General features: G+C 30.6%; 1 protein-coding gene across 2 annotated transcripts; it reads left to right on the forward strand.

Annotated features, from left to right (window-relative positions):
* Positions 1–329: 329 nt before the first annotated feature.
* On the forward strand, positions 330–8220 carry LOC114308857 (uncharacterized). 2 transcript variants are annotated; one of them, XM_028254541.2, is made up of 9 exons: positions 330–797; positions 2554–2707; positions 2978–3139; positions 3254–3359; positions 3703–3885; positions 4149–4314; positions 5644–5969; positions 7059–7148; positions 7744–8220. In XM_028254541.2, exons 2-9 carry the CDS (start codon positions 2693–2695, stop codon positions 7812–7814), a joined length of 1119 nt encoding a protein of 372 aa, XP_028110342.2. In that variant the 5' UTR covers positions 330–797; positions 2554–2692; the 3' UTR covers positions 7815–8220. The 2 variants fall into 2 exon arrangements, with proteins under 2 accessions (XP_028110342.2, XP_028110345.2); XM_028254544.2 differs by having other exon boundaries at positions 341–797; positions 2554–2715.
* The last annotated feature ends 5818 nt before the right edge of the window (positions 8221–14038 follow it).

The raw sequence follows: 14038 nt of genomic DNA on the forward strand, positions 1-14038 counted from the left end.
AAAAAATACAAATTATTTCAAAACTATTTTCAAAACTCATATTTAAATAAATTTTCTTTTTCCAAATCATAATTTAAAAATTCAAAATTTAAAATACAACCACACACCCGTTTGGCAAGATTTTTTTTGGTTATTTTAACCACAAAAGACAAAATAGGCTATTTTAGTCACAGCAAACAAAACATCACATTCAATCCATAATCATTACACTCTTCTCTCAGAAAAAAATTAAAAAAAAAACTAAAAAATTCTTCCTAAACAAATTTTTTAACCCAAATTTAAATAATCAAAAAAAAATGAAAAAGCCAATACAATTCCCAAACGAAGACTAAACCCCACGGAGCGTTGGTTTGGTGAGATATTTTCTCTCCGTTTCCTTCATTTTCTATTCCGCCTCCCTTGCTTCGTCTCTCTAGCTGAAACGTCTCTTCCAAACTTTCCAACTACTCACCATCACAAATCCTAAAACCCATCTCACCAAACTCAATAGATTTTCCAGTCCACCATGGATGTACCTCCACAATTTCTCTGGATCTTCATCTACATCTCTATGCAAAAATTATCATTTCACTCCTTGCAATGCACCACCACTTGAACTCATACCCACTGACTCTGAGCATGTCTTTTAGAGCTTCACTCTGTCATCATCTGTAATTTCGTGAACCTATCTATGCTCGGAAGAGCCTTTTTTTTTTTTTTTTTTGGTGAATCTATAGCTCTTCAGAGTTAGGGTTTCAAAATTCGTCGATACAAAGCTAGTCTTCCTCCTTTTGGAGTGTCCAAAAGTTAGATATAAGGTACATAATCTCTAGATCTCGTTTTGTATAAGTTTGTGTATTTATATATATACTAGCAATGTGTTCAAAAGTGATAGTATGCAAAATTTTTGATGAGTTGATAAATGAGGAAGATGGGTTGAATTTGAAAGTTGTTAGTAGTGACAAGATAGAATAGATAGACACTATATGTGTGCAATTTTACTATATCTAATATTTTTTTAGGCGATTTGATGAATGAGAAATATGGGTTAGTTCGAAAACTGATTAGCAGTTAATTTACTAGATGTGTCATGTTTATTCATTCAGTTAGCAATTCTATGAGCATTTTTGAAAATCCAAATTGCGTGACAAAGCTTCAAAAATTGAGTTGTGGGCTTTATATAATGGAATAGATGTGAATACAGTTAGCTTCCAAGTTCAACTATAATTGCTCTGGGCTTCCGAAATAGATAGATTTGAAAGTTTTGTGTGTATTTATATACATGTTTGGTATAGTTTTCTCTGGGAGTGTGTATTAGCTGATGAGTTCTTGGAGGATTGAATTGGTGAATTAATTGACAATTTGGTTAACTGGGAATTATCTGATTTTGAAATTCTTGGATCACCCAGGTTATAGGATTGTGTTTGTGACAATGTTTTGCTGATTGTTATCGATGGCTCTTGGCAAACCTTATATTTAATTGCAAAGCATTATTCAATAGTCAAAATGTCATGTGGATTCTGGATACGTGTACAGAGATTTCTTTTCACAGATGATGACATAGATTTGCTTGTCATAATATGGGAATGTTTTGTCATCCCAACAATTGAGGACACTGTGGTATGGAGATCCTTCTTTTAAGCAGTGGGTTTATTGAAGTTTTGGAAAGTGTATGAATTTGTGAGTGTGTAATAGGAGATTAAAATTAAAATGACAGTGATTATAAAAGATGCACCGAGGCATTTATACACTGATGACATGCGGAAAGAGAGCATGCTGGATAAGTGCAGTTTGGATGAATCATGGATTCATAAAGATAGTCAATACATGTTTTGATTTTGGTTCATACTCTCTAACGATAATTGCTAATCATCCTTCACCATACTCTTATAAATTATGATGGTTAGTTCTATGAATTGTCCACTATAGATGAAGTTTCCTGACAACCTTATGTAGTCACTCATCATTATGTGCAAGTGTAAATTTGCTGCATTTATCTTTGGTTCATGGAATAGCAATTCTAGGCTGCTAGCTCAATCAAAGAAAACTCCATGAGCTTATTTGGATTGCTCTTTTGGTGGAAGTGGACGCACAATCTAGCTACCAATCATGTGTGATTACACTAATAACATGCATCCCTACAATCACAAACACTGTTTTGCTCATCACTACCGCAATGTTCACATTGCCTTTGGGCTTCCCCTATTTATCACATCTCTCTTCACCCACCTTTGAAGTATCTATAATAGACAATATTACAATCTGAGTCTTAATCTAAGTGTTAGCACCCTATGCATGTTGTTATGGTTTGTGCTCATGAATTATCATGGCTGCTGTACAGATTTTGCTGAGGTTTATGCATGGAAATTTTCCATTAAACAGATAGAACACATGAAAGCATTAGAATCTGTACTGTACATCATGTTTCCAGTCAGTTCATCAGGTCAATGAAGACAAATAATGCATGATGTTTTCTTAGTCGTATGCTGTACTTGGCATTATGTCTTGTTTCACTCTTAATCGATTTCATATTCTACGTGGTTAAATTTTATATTGGTGATGTTCTCTTTCCAGGTAAAACTACCACAACTTATTAAGTGTGATAAGGTTTAGCAGCAAACATTTAAACCTTGGTGAATTTGATGACCATAGCCATAGTCTGCAAGATACCAGAGATTAACGAGGAGATGCAATCAGCTTGCATTCAACTGAAATGAAGAACGTGCAGGTTCTGATGTTAGGACTTTAACAAAACTCATTTAGCCTTTATGAAAATCTGCCTTTTTGTTTTCTCATATTTGTTTGATAATTTCTTATATCATCAAAATCATATATAATATGGTTTCGTTGACTTTAGAGCTTATTTGTAGTTTTCCATCCAACTTCCTAAACATTTCTCTTTCTTTTTCTTTTTCTTTTTCTTTTTTTTTTTTCTATTTATTTATTCTGAATGTGATTTGTTTGTTGTAATTCTAATCAAAATTATAAAATTTCACAGGATCCGCAAAATACACCGGAAATACAATCCTCAACCCAGGTTTCTCATGAGTCCCAAGCTGACCAACAGAATAGTGCAACAGAGGCTCCTGTAGGAGACTCGGGTTCAATTTCTACTCCAAGCCATGATAATAGGAAAGTTTCTCGGGAAGATATTGAACTTGTAAGCCAGTCTGGTCCTTCAATTGATAGGTTTTTCTTTTTTTATATTAATTCCCACCCACTGTCACATGACATGTTTTTTTATTTTCAAACTTAAATGATTGGTTTGTTGCAGGTCCAGAACTTGATAGAACGGTGTCTACAGTTGTATATGAATAGAGATGAAGTGGTAAAAACCCTATTGAATCGTGCAAGGATAGATCCTGGATTTACAACTTTGGGTAAGCATCTTCAAACCTCTGGAAAAGTTTTTCGTAGTTATCACTTCTTATCATTTTGCAATTTTCTAACTGGTACTTTGGTTGCTCATCAATTTATGCTGTTGTATGAATTTTTCATCCAATCTATTGAAGATGATTTTGTAGTCCATGAATTTCAAACAGATTTTATATTATAACTTATAACAGACTAGATATGTTAGTTCTGATTTTTATGGCTTAAAGATAAAAAAGACCTTTCGAACTAATTTAGTTTATTTTTTTGCGTAATCATCTTTTAGCAGTCATTTAACTGTAGCTATTTATTTTCTTACTTTTCAACTGATCATTTTGTTTGTTAATTCAGTATGGCAGAAGTTAGAAGAAGAAAATGCTGACTTTTTCAGGGCCTATTACATAAGGCTAAAATTGAAGAAACAAATTATCATGTTCAATCATTTGCTTGAGCACCAGTATCATCTAATGAAGTATCCTGTACCTCCAAAGGTTCCTTTGGCTCCGATACAGAATGGTATTCATCCCATAGCAGGTGAATTCTCACTTTCATTGCTGTTGCCTTAAAAACACAAAATACAACTATTGTAAGAATAGAACAGGAATTGTGGTTGATGTGGGTACTCTGCACTTATTGAAGTGTCTGTGTAACTACCATATGAAGATTATAGAGTTACACCAGAATAAAGGTAGGTTAGTTTGATAGAATGATATACAAGCATGGTTGTGTTGTGTTGGTGTCCTGTCCTTGTATAATTTATTGTCATCATTGTTTAATACCATGCATTTGCAGTGCAGTTAACAACTTACCCATGGGATATCCTGTCCTACAGCAACCACCAGTTCCAGCTACAGGTCAACCTCATCTTGATTCCATGAGCTGCGGAATAGCTAGCTGCCATGTTGTTGATGGAGTGCCTGCACCAAACAATTTTCATCCCATTCGGATGAATTCTGGAAACGAGTGAGAATTATTTCCGATCTTCACCTCATTTTTCTTTTTGATTCTCCGTTAAATAGTTAACACAACCATGTCACAAAGGCATGTTTCTTCCCTGTTCCCCATTACTTTCCCCCCCTTCCTCTAACTGATCGCATATTCTTATGTATGATCGTATAGACATATTTCCATTTGTGTATATCCATGAAGCACGAGTACGGATACGAGTATTGGTACAGGTACGGTACGGGTAAATCGATACAGTAAAATTAAAAAAAAAACAGGGTACAGGTATGGGTACAACTTGGTACGCTTGTAAAAAAATATTTATTTTTAATTGAGAGTAATGCAAAAATTAATTAAATGGTTTAATTTGTTAAGGTTCAACCTACAATTAACATTTAATGCCAAAAGTAAAGATATAAATCAAAATTAAATGTCAATATATTAAATAACTTACAAATCATAGTTTAATTTAAAATCATGCTAAGCATAAAACAAAAAATAAAAAAGAAGTCTAGTGAAAGGAGTTTTATTTATGTAGTAGAAGAAAATATTATTTCAACTAAGGTATGGTGCAGCTTGGCTTGGGTATATATTAGGTACATCTAGGTACGCCAAAAATTAAGAGAAAAAAAAATTTGATTACGTGTTTCGTGTATCTGGCACGTATACAAAAGCATCATATGAGGTATCATACGCTGGTAAGTACCCGGTACGGGTACGACATGTTTTTCGAAGTAGTCATGCTGCCTCTAGGCAATCATTGTATTTTTGGAGCCCATGCTTTTTGTTAGCATGACAAAGGAATTTAAAAAAAATAAAAATAAAATTTGCTTGTAGTAGAAGAAAATATTATTTCAACTAAGGTATGGTGCAGCTTGGCTTGGGTATATATTAGGTACATCTAGGTACGCCAAAAATTAAGAGAAAAAAAAAATTGATTACGTGTTTCGTGTATCTGGCACGTATACAAAAGCATCATATGAGGTATCATACACTGGTAAGTACCCGGTACGGGTATGACATATTTTTCGAAGTACTCATGCTGCCTCTAGGCAATCATTGTATTTTTGGAGCCCATGCTTTTTGTTAGCATGACATAGGATTTAAAAAAAATAAAAAATAAATAAAATTTGCTTGTTTTCAGTTAGAATTGTAGAAATTCATGATGTCATCAGTAGTGGGGCTTACTATTATCCTGTCACTGCACAATGGCATTAGCTTGTGTTATTGTCTGTGGTCAAACTGTTACTATCTTAATGTAAAGTAATTCTATTTTTCCTTTTATCATCATGCAATGTAATTTACTAGAAATTATGCTCATGGATGTTTCTCTTTCCTCTGTTGAAGGATGGTGATGGGCAGCAGCGCAGCTGATGTGCCGCCTGTTGTTCCACCAGGCAGTGCTGTGTCATCCATGTCAGACATGGCTGTGAGTCCTCCATCAGTGGCATCTACTGGGCATTTTCCCTTTACTGCATCGGAGATATCGGGAATGGGAGTAGACACATCAGCGCTTGACACAGCATTTACTTCTGATGTGGCAAGTTCTGTAGGATTGCAGCTTCCACCAGATACTGGGGCTGGGAATTCTAGGGATTCCCTCAGATCATTGGCTCAGATTCCTTGGAATTTTAGCCTTTCAGATCTGACAGCAGATTTGTCAAACTTGGGAGGTAATTTGGAACATTTTCAACTGTTTTATAACTATGTACTGCAAGTTGTAATTGTGTGGTTCATTTTTTGAAAACTGCTTCTGAATTTTTTTTTTTTTGGTGTTTAGTGAGCTTTTTCACATTTTGCTCATTTTTTCAAAAATAAAAAATAAAAAAAATTAGATGCACCTAATCTAGTAGATTCATCTAAAAAGTTAAATATTTGTGAAGAAATCTGAAAAGGTTCACTAAAGACAAAGAAATACATAAATGTGTTGGAATTTTTATTTTTCTTTGTCTCTAGTGTACTCTTTTCTTTTTCTTTTTTTTTTCCCCAAAAATATTTTACTTTTTAGGTTGCATTTAAAAAAAAATTAAAAAAAAAACTAAAATATAGAATAAAATTCATTAAAGACAAAAAAATGATAAATAAAAAATTCAAAAACTGTGTTTGAGTTATGAACCAAACAGGGCGATTGTTTGGGTTTCAAGTGCTAAATGAGTAGACTTGATTCAGTTTCTGTAAAACTGTATTCTACTAGCTTAGCAAACCTGCAAAGTCTACTAAGAATTAACTGTAACCGTAGGCAAATATTGTAACGGTTGTCACTGTACAATTGTTTGCATATCCAGTTAATTGGGCATTCTATCAATAGACGTAAATTAAAATTAAAGACTATTGGGGGAACCAAAAATCTTTTCCAGAAGTAAATGCCTTTTTCCCAAAAAGATTGGAGGGTCAGCAAAAGTGCAACACTGTTATCTGTAATTATTGGCATCAATAAAAAATATAATGTGTGCCTACCACCACCTGTCTCTTGTTGTTAGACATGCAGTCATTGAGAAGTTGTCTGATCTATTGCTTATTTGTGTGTGTATATATATGTATAGAGAGGATCTAGCTACTTTTTCTAAGTAATCTTGTTCTAGCCCTCTCAAATGACATACTGGTGGTTTTAATATGGGCATGATCCTTTTAAACCTTTTTGGTTTGCTTAATTATGGGCATAGATTTCTTGTCTACTTTATTTTGATTGATTGTCATGTTTCATATGGATTTTTTTTAAGTGCTTTGGTTAATTGCACCTCTCACCTTGAAATTGCTTACAGATCTAGGAGCCTTGGGAAATTATCCTGGTTCTCCCTTTTTGCCTTCTGATTCAGATATTTTACTTGATTCTCCAGACCATGAGGGTATAGGTATGCACAATCATTTCTCTTGCTTCGGTTTTTGCAGCATTTGACTGGAAATGACAAAACATATATGGGAATGCATGCTAGCTTTCCATTTGTGTAGATGTGTATAGCTCTTCTATTTGAAATAAATGGTTAGATTCAAAGGTAGTAGTGGCAGCCAAAGAACCTAATGTTCAAACTACTTAGGTTTGGGTATTTCAAATTCATGGAAAACAACTAAAGCAAAAGAAAATAGAACATTATCTCTTGGAAGAATGATATGCAAATTAATTGCAAAAGTTCAATAACGAAAATTTTAGATGGCCCTTTGCTCTAAAGCTGTATATAATTAGATGGGCTGTGATGGATGTGGTAGTAAAAAAGATGAGAAATTATTGAATTTAGTTGATGTAGTCCTTGTCAGAGCAGAATAGCAAAAAAAGATTCATGTAAGCGGACCTGACCCCACCTGAGTGGGACATAAGGCTTAGTTTGGTTTGGTTATCGTTGAACTCCTTTCTCTGAAATTTTTAAAACAATGTAATTATAATTTGAATGTGCCTCTCCTTCCCCCTCCATTATGTGATTGTTCTTACACTCGGCTTGTTCTTTGTTTCAGTGGAGGAGTTCTTTGTTGATTCAGTCCCTGGGCCTCCAGGCTCTCAATCTGATGAAGAGAATCTAGGTTAAGGTAAGGCCTACCAATTTCTTTTAATTATTTAGGATAGGGCAAGTTTATTGTACAATAAAAATGGAGAAGAAACTGTTGACATTTACATATGTTAGTTAGGCATTCAGGGTTTAGTTATTAATCACTTGAGCTTTTGAGGCTTAGTAATGTAGTGGGATCTATATTTGCTTAGTACGAAGCAGTTGTTATATTAGTTCCATTTCTCACAATGTTAGCATAATGATTGGATATCGAACATCATCATTTGGAATGCTTGACAGTCTTATTATGTAATCTTGTATCTATCTCCGTTGTCACGACTCCTTCGAGGCTAGAGGTAGGTGTTCTCTCTGCGGTACATTGATGGGATTTCCGCATTTGTAAATTTGCTATTTGAGAGAGAATTGAACATCTTGTTGCCTGTAAGTGTCGGTTCTTTCCATTTTGGCTTATGTTTACTTTGTTAGGAAGCAACTAAACTTGTCAGGGCTCTGTTTGGTTGATTTTTCTGAATTTATTTCTGAATTATTTTTGTTGAAATTTTTTTAAATTAGTTTGACATCAAACACTTATTTTTATTTTTCAGTAGTTAGTTCTGTCTCAAAAAAGAAAAAAAATTATATGAAATAAAGAGTTTTCATTTTTGTGTGTTTTTGTTTCTAAAAATGTGGCAATAGTATAATCTTGTGTTTGGATCATGGATTTGGAAAGATAAAGATAATTAGAGAAACAATTTAGTTTATATTTTATTCACGTCTTATTTTTTTATCTTTTTTGTTTTTCATCTTTTCAATCCTTTACCCAAATTCTCGTTTTCATTTTTTTATATTTTGGAAATGTTTGTATATACTAAATAAGTTTTTTGTTTTTATTTTTTGAAAGGCCAAAAACAGAAACTAAAAAACTAAAAATCAAAAAGGCCAAAAACAGAAACTAAAAAACAAAATCAAAAATGTGTATTTTGTGTTTTCAGGAAATTGACAATATGAGCAAACAAATACTATTTGACATAGAGAGATGGGCTTTATGATTTTGTAGTAAATTTTGTAGTAAGTGATTGGAGAACATAAAAAATGTAATGATTTGTGATTTTGTATGAAGTGGTGGGAGAACGTAAAAAATGTAATGATTTGTGATAGAAGGGTTATGTCGATTGGTAAAAAATGTGAGATTTATAATTTTATATTAGATGATGATAATTTTCCTTGACGGAAAGATTTCAAATGTTGGATGGTTACTTTGATTGTGGTATTATTGCAATGAATTGAAGGTTCATGGAAAATGGGCTCACATGATGGGACTTTTACAATAGGTGGTGAAGTGGAACCATCATATTTCTATCATATGTATGGTGCTCGTCGATATACATCAAATGTATAGACATCATAATAGAACAAGTCCACTTCTCTCGTTAATTATTTAATAGTCTAAAAATATTATAATTATTTAGTAATCTTAGAATATCATGAGACATTATTTATGTAGTGTTCAAAATTAATCATTTAATAGATAAGTTCATAAGTCAATTTGTTAAGTAGTTAAAAGGTAAATAGTGATCTATTTAACGTGTGTTGTGATTTTTCGTCAACAAAAATATCATAAAGACAATTTCACATAATATTTTTAGAGTATCTAACTAATTTTCAATTTGTCTCTGGGTCATTGCATGTGAAAAACAAGGAGACGAATCTCACATCCATCACTCTAATAAAAAGGTCTAATTTTGTGCAAGTCTTACCAATAATAATGAAAATTTTTATCCTAAAGAAAAATTTATATAACAATTTGTATTTTAAATAAATTTTAAAGGAGTGTATTTGTAATTTATTTAAAAAATATCAAAAGAATAATATAATAATGTCATTGTTAAATAAAAATAATTTTTTATAGATGCTTTGTTTTAAAGTGTAATATTCATATTAAGTCATATTATTCTACATATGAATATTGAAATTTTGCACAAGTCCTACTACTAATAATGAAAACTTTCTTCCTTGCCAAAAGAATTATATTAAATAGTGTAAATTATACTAACACTTTTTGAGATTTCTGTTTGATACATATCTCCTTTTATATTTGAAAATTTACATTTTCCTCTTTGAAGTTTGTAATCTCATTACGAATTGCTCTTGGATTGTTGATATCATGTCCTAAATTTTTTCAAATAAGCATCTTGCCCTTTTTCTTGACATTTTCTCTTCATATTATCATTATTACATTCTACATCTTCCCATCATTAAATTATACCTGAACATATTCTTATTGAGTGATGATATACAAACATAAATTTTATATAGAATTTTCAAACGCAGTGATATAACTTAATGGTGACATTTCAATTTAAATCAAAACACCCATAAATATGATTTATATTTATAACAATATTACCATCACAAAATTTTTATGATATTTTTATATATGAATATGATTTTTTTATTTTTATTTCCACCATCATTTTTCTTTCTTGTCTATTCAGCCACACTAATTACAGTATTATCAAACATCATCATTAACGTAAAATCTAACTAACCACCTAATCAAACTTGAATATATATATATATATATATATATATGTTTGTAATAACAACAAAAATGTACTCGTCACCATCATGGAGTTGTTAGAAATAATTTTTTGACTTTTAAATTTATATTTTTGTATTTTTAATAATTTTTAAAATATTTTAATCAATTCATTTTTTACTTTTTAGATCAATTTAATCTAGATATATTAATGTATAAAATTTGTACAAAAAAATTTATAAAAAAAATCTATTGAATATAACAAAATAAAATAATGTACTGAATTTTTATATTTTTTTTTGTATTTGGTAAATTTTTAAAAAAAATTACAAAATAATATATTTCTTTAGTATATCTAAATTAAGTGTATCTAATTTTTTTTAAAAAAAATGCTTAAAATATTAAAAAAATTCACTAAAATAAAAATAAAAATAATTCAATTTTTTGTTTGAGTTAAACCAAAAAAGATGATTGTTATTTCTCTTGAAATAATATGAATAAAATATTTGTATTATTTTATTATTTGATATATATAAAAGTTAAGGGACAAATATGTCATTTTAATCAGACAAGGGGATAAGTGTAATTTTTCAAATGTGAGGGGACTATATTAATCAAAAATTTCAGGGGGTGTCAGTGTAATTTACCCTTATATTTAAATAATACCATGTAGTATTGTCATTTTTGTAAATAAAATAATTTTTATGAAGGTCTTTTGTTTTTGTTTTAAAGTATAGGGTTTAGATTAAATCACATCATTTTATATAAAATTATGTAATTTTGCATTAGTCTTACTATTAATAATGATTTTTTTTTAACTTTATAAAAAAAAATAACACAAGAATAATCTGGTGGGTGTTAGAGAAGAAATGAGTGACAAAAGTTATATTAATGTGATTAAGGACATATATGAAGTGGTGACCACTATTAAATCGTCTGTTGAAGGGACAAGCAAATTTTCAATTACTGTAAGGTTACACCAATGATCAATCTTAAGTCCTTATCTTTTTGCTTTAGTTATGGATGAGTTGGCGAGAAATATTCAGGATGATATGCCATGGTGTACATTTTTTGTAAATAATATCGTGCTAATGGATGAGACTAAATGAAGAGTCAATACTAAATTGGAGAATTGAAGAGAAACACTTGAATATAAAGGATTTAGGATAAACAGAATTAAGACGTAGTACATGAAGTGTAGTTTTAATAACAGTAACAATAGAAGTAGAGGATAAGTGAAAATTGAGAATCAAAAACATCTAAGAGTAAATATTTTCATTATTTATGATCGATTATCACAAGGATTAGAGAGATTAGAGTGGATGTGATCCATAGAATTAAGGCGGGTGGTTTAAGCGGAGGAGTGCGTCTGCGGTACTATGTGATAAACGAGTACCCACTAGACTAAAATGAAAGTTTTATAGCATGGCTATTAGACCAACGATGTTGTATAGGACGAAATATTAGGCAACTAAGAAATAACATGTAAATAAGATAAATGTTATTAAGATGAGAATGTTAAGGTAGATGTGTGGTAAGACTAAAAGAGATAGAGTTAAAAATAAGTATATTTGTGAATAGATAAGAGTAGTACTGATAGAAAAATTGAATAAGAATAGATTGAAATGGTTTAGTCATATACAACGGAAACCAACAAAGACAGTATTTAAGAAATGCGATACAGTAACGGTAGATAAAAGCGTTAAGAGAAAGGGCAAACTTAGATTGACATGAGCTAATTCTTTAATTTAACTAATCAAATAGTCGTTGATAGAGTCAAGTAAGAAAATGAAGGATTCATATAACTAACTATTTAATAAGAATTAAGACTTGATTTGGTATCTAATGTGCTAGTCTACTTGTCAATACTACATTACAAATATATATTAGTAATGAGACTTATTACACTATACTAAAATTGTGTTGAGAAGTAAAATGGTAAACAATGACTTAAAAGGCCTATTGGGTGAAAATTAAGAAACAGCAACTAAAAGTACGTCTATTTGCACTTTTCAATAATTAATTTTTTTTGGAAACACAAAAAATAAGTCATTTCTTTTTTTTAACCTTTGGTGATTTTTTTTTTTCAAAATTATACCATTTTTTTTTTGGGGTCTGTTTTTGTATAAACGAATTAAAAAGTAATTTTTTTTTATAAAAATTTTCAAAAATAGAATATAAAAAACTGAAAAACTAAAAAAGTCCACTATTTTTTATTTATTTTTGTGGTCGTGACACTATGATAGGAGAAGCTATTCACTGTGCCTCAGGGCATGGTCACCTGGTAATCCGACTTATTTTTGTAGTCGTGGTAGGAGAAGTTATTCACTGTGCCTCAGGGCATGGTCACCTGGTGATACAACTCAAACGTCATTGACAAAAATGTAGGGTTCATTGATTTATGCTGGTGATTGGGAGAACAATAGAGAATCTGGATATTTTACGATGCTTTGTTTTAGGTCGTATTTGATTTATGAATTTAGATAGAAATTTAATAAAAAAATAAAATATAAATAAAATATAATTCATTTCAGTCACCTTTTGTCCTTTCGTCTTTCCAAACTCTATTCAAATGACTTTGTTTTGAGTGACTAGTAATATTATTGTGCCCAATCTCATTAATATATCAAATCACTTCAGTATAGAAAAAGTTCACTTTAAAAGAAGTAAGGGGTTGGTAGCACATGAACATAGTTGATCTTCTTTATTTGTGGAATTAATTAGGTTATATTTTAGATTAAAAATTTGAATGATAATTTATGAAAAGAAAAAAAAAAAAATGAAAGGGACACATTTTATTATTATTTTTCTTTTATTTCTTAAATTCATCCTCAAAGCATTTGTTTATACACAATTTTAAAGATGTCTTTAGTTATAGGCACATCATTTTCTTCGTAGTATGGTCCTATTTGGTGCAATTTAAAAGCTACTTATTTCAGTTTTCAGCTTAATTTAAGTTATTTTGATATTTTAGTTTAGCTTATAGCTTATAGCTTATAATTTTTTAGAAGTCAAAAATCAGCTTATTCTTTGAGTGTGGCAGAAGATGCTTAATTCATAAGTCAGAAATCAGCTTATGTTCATAGTTATAAGCTACAAGCTGTTTAAGCATAAGCTATAAGTACTTTCCCACATCTCTACCAAACAGGACCTATATGTTGCATGAGCTATAACATGTGACTTAGAGCATTTCTAACGCTTCATCAAATTAGAATAAAAATTTGATGAAAATTTTGATATGATGTAACACACTCGAATAGTAAATTTAAATTTTTTATCAAATTTTGTTATAAGCACGGTTGTCCAGGCGGATGTCCAGCCATGAGCAAAAATTGGTGTTCAAATAAAAAAAGTTTGGTTGTCCAAGAAGAGATCCGGTGGACGTCCGGCCCAACCGCCATTTATAAAATTTGATGAAATGACAAAACTTCCTTAATTTGATGAAAAATTTAACTCTCCCTTTATTTAATATTGATTTGATAAAATGATTGGAGCTGAGTTTTAATGCGCTTTTCATCAAATTTAAATTTGGAGATCACCTTACATGCTATTGTTTAATATGTTATTAAAAAATATTAAAAAATCCAAATATTGATGGAAATTAATAGATTAATAAGATGATTATCTAACTATACAAAAACTTAATTTATTAAATTCACACTTTTATATGAAATGATGTGATAATATTGAAATTTATAGTTTTAAAATAAAAATATTTACTTAC

Source organism: Camellia sinensis, chromosome 5 (genome assembly GCF_055761805.1).
Source record: "Camellia sinensis isolate YWXY chromosome 5, ASM5576180v1, whole genome shotgun sequence".
Lineage (NCBI taxonomy): Eukaryota > Viridiplantae > Streptophyta > Magnoliopsida > Ericales > Theaceae > Camellia > Camellia sinensis.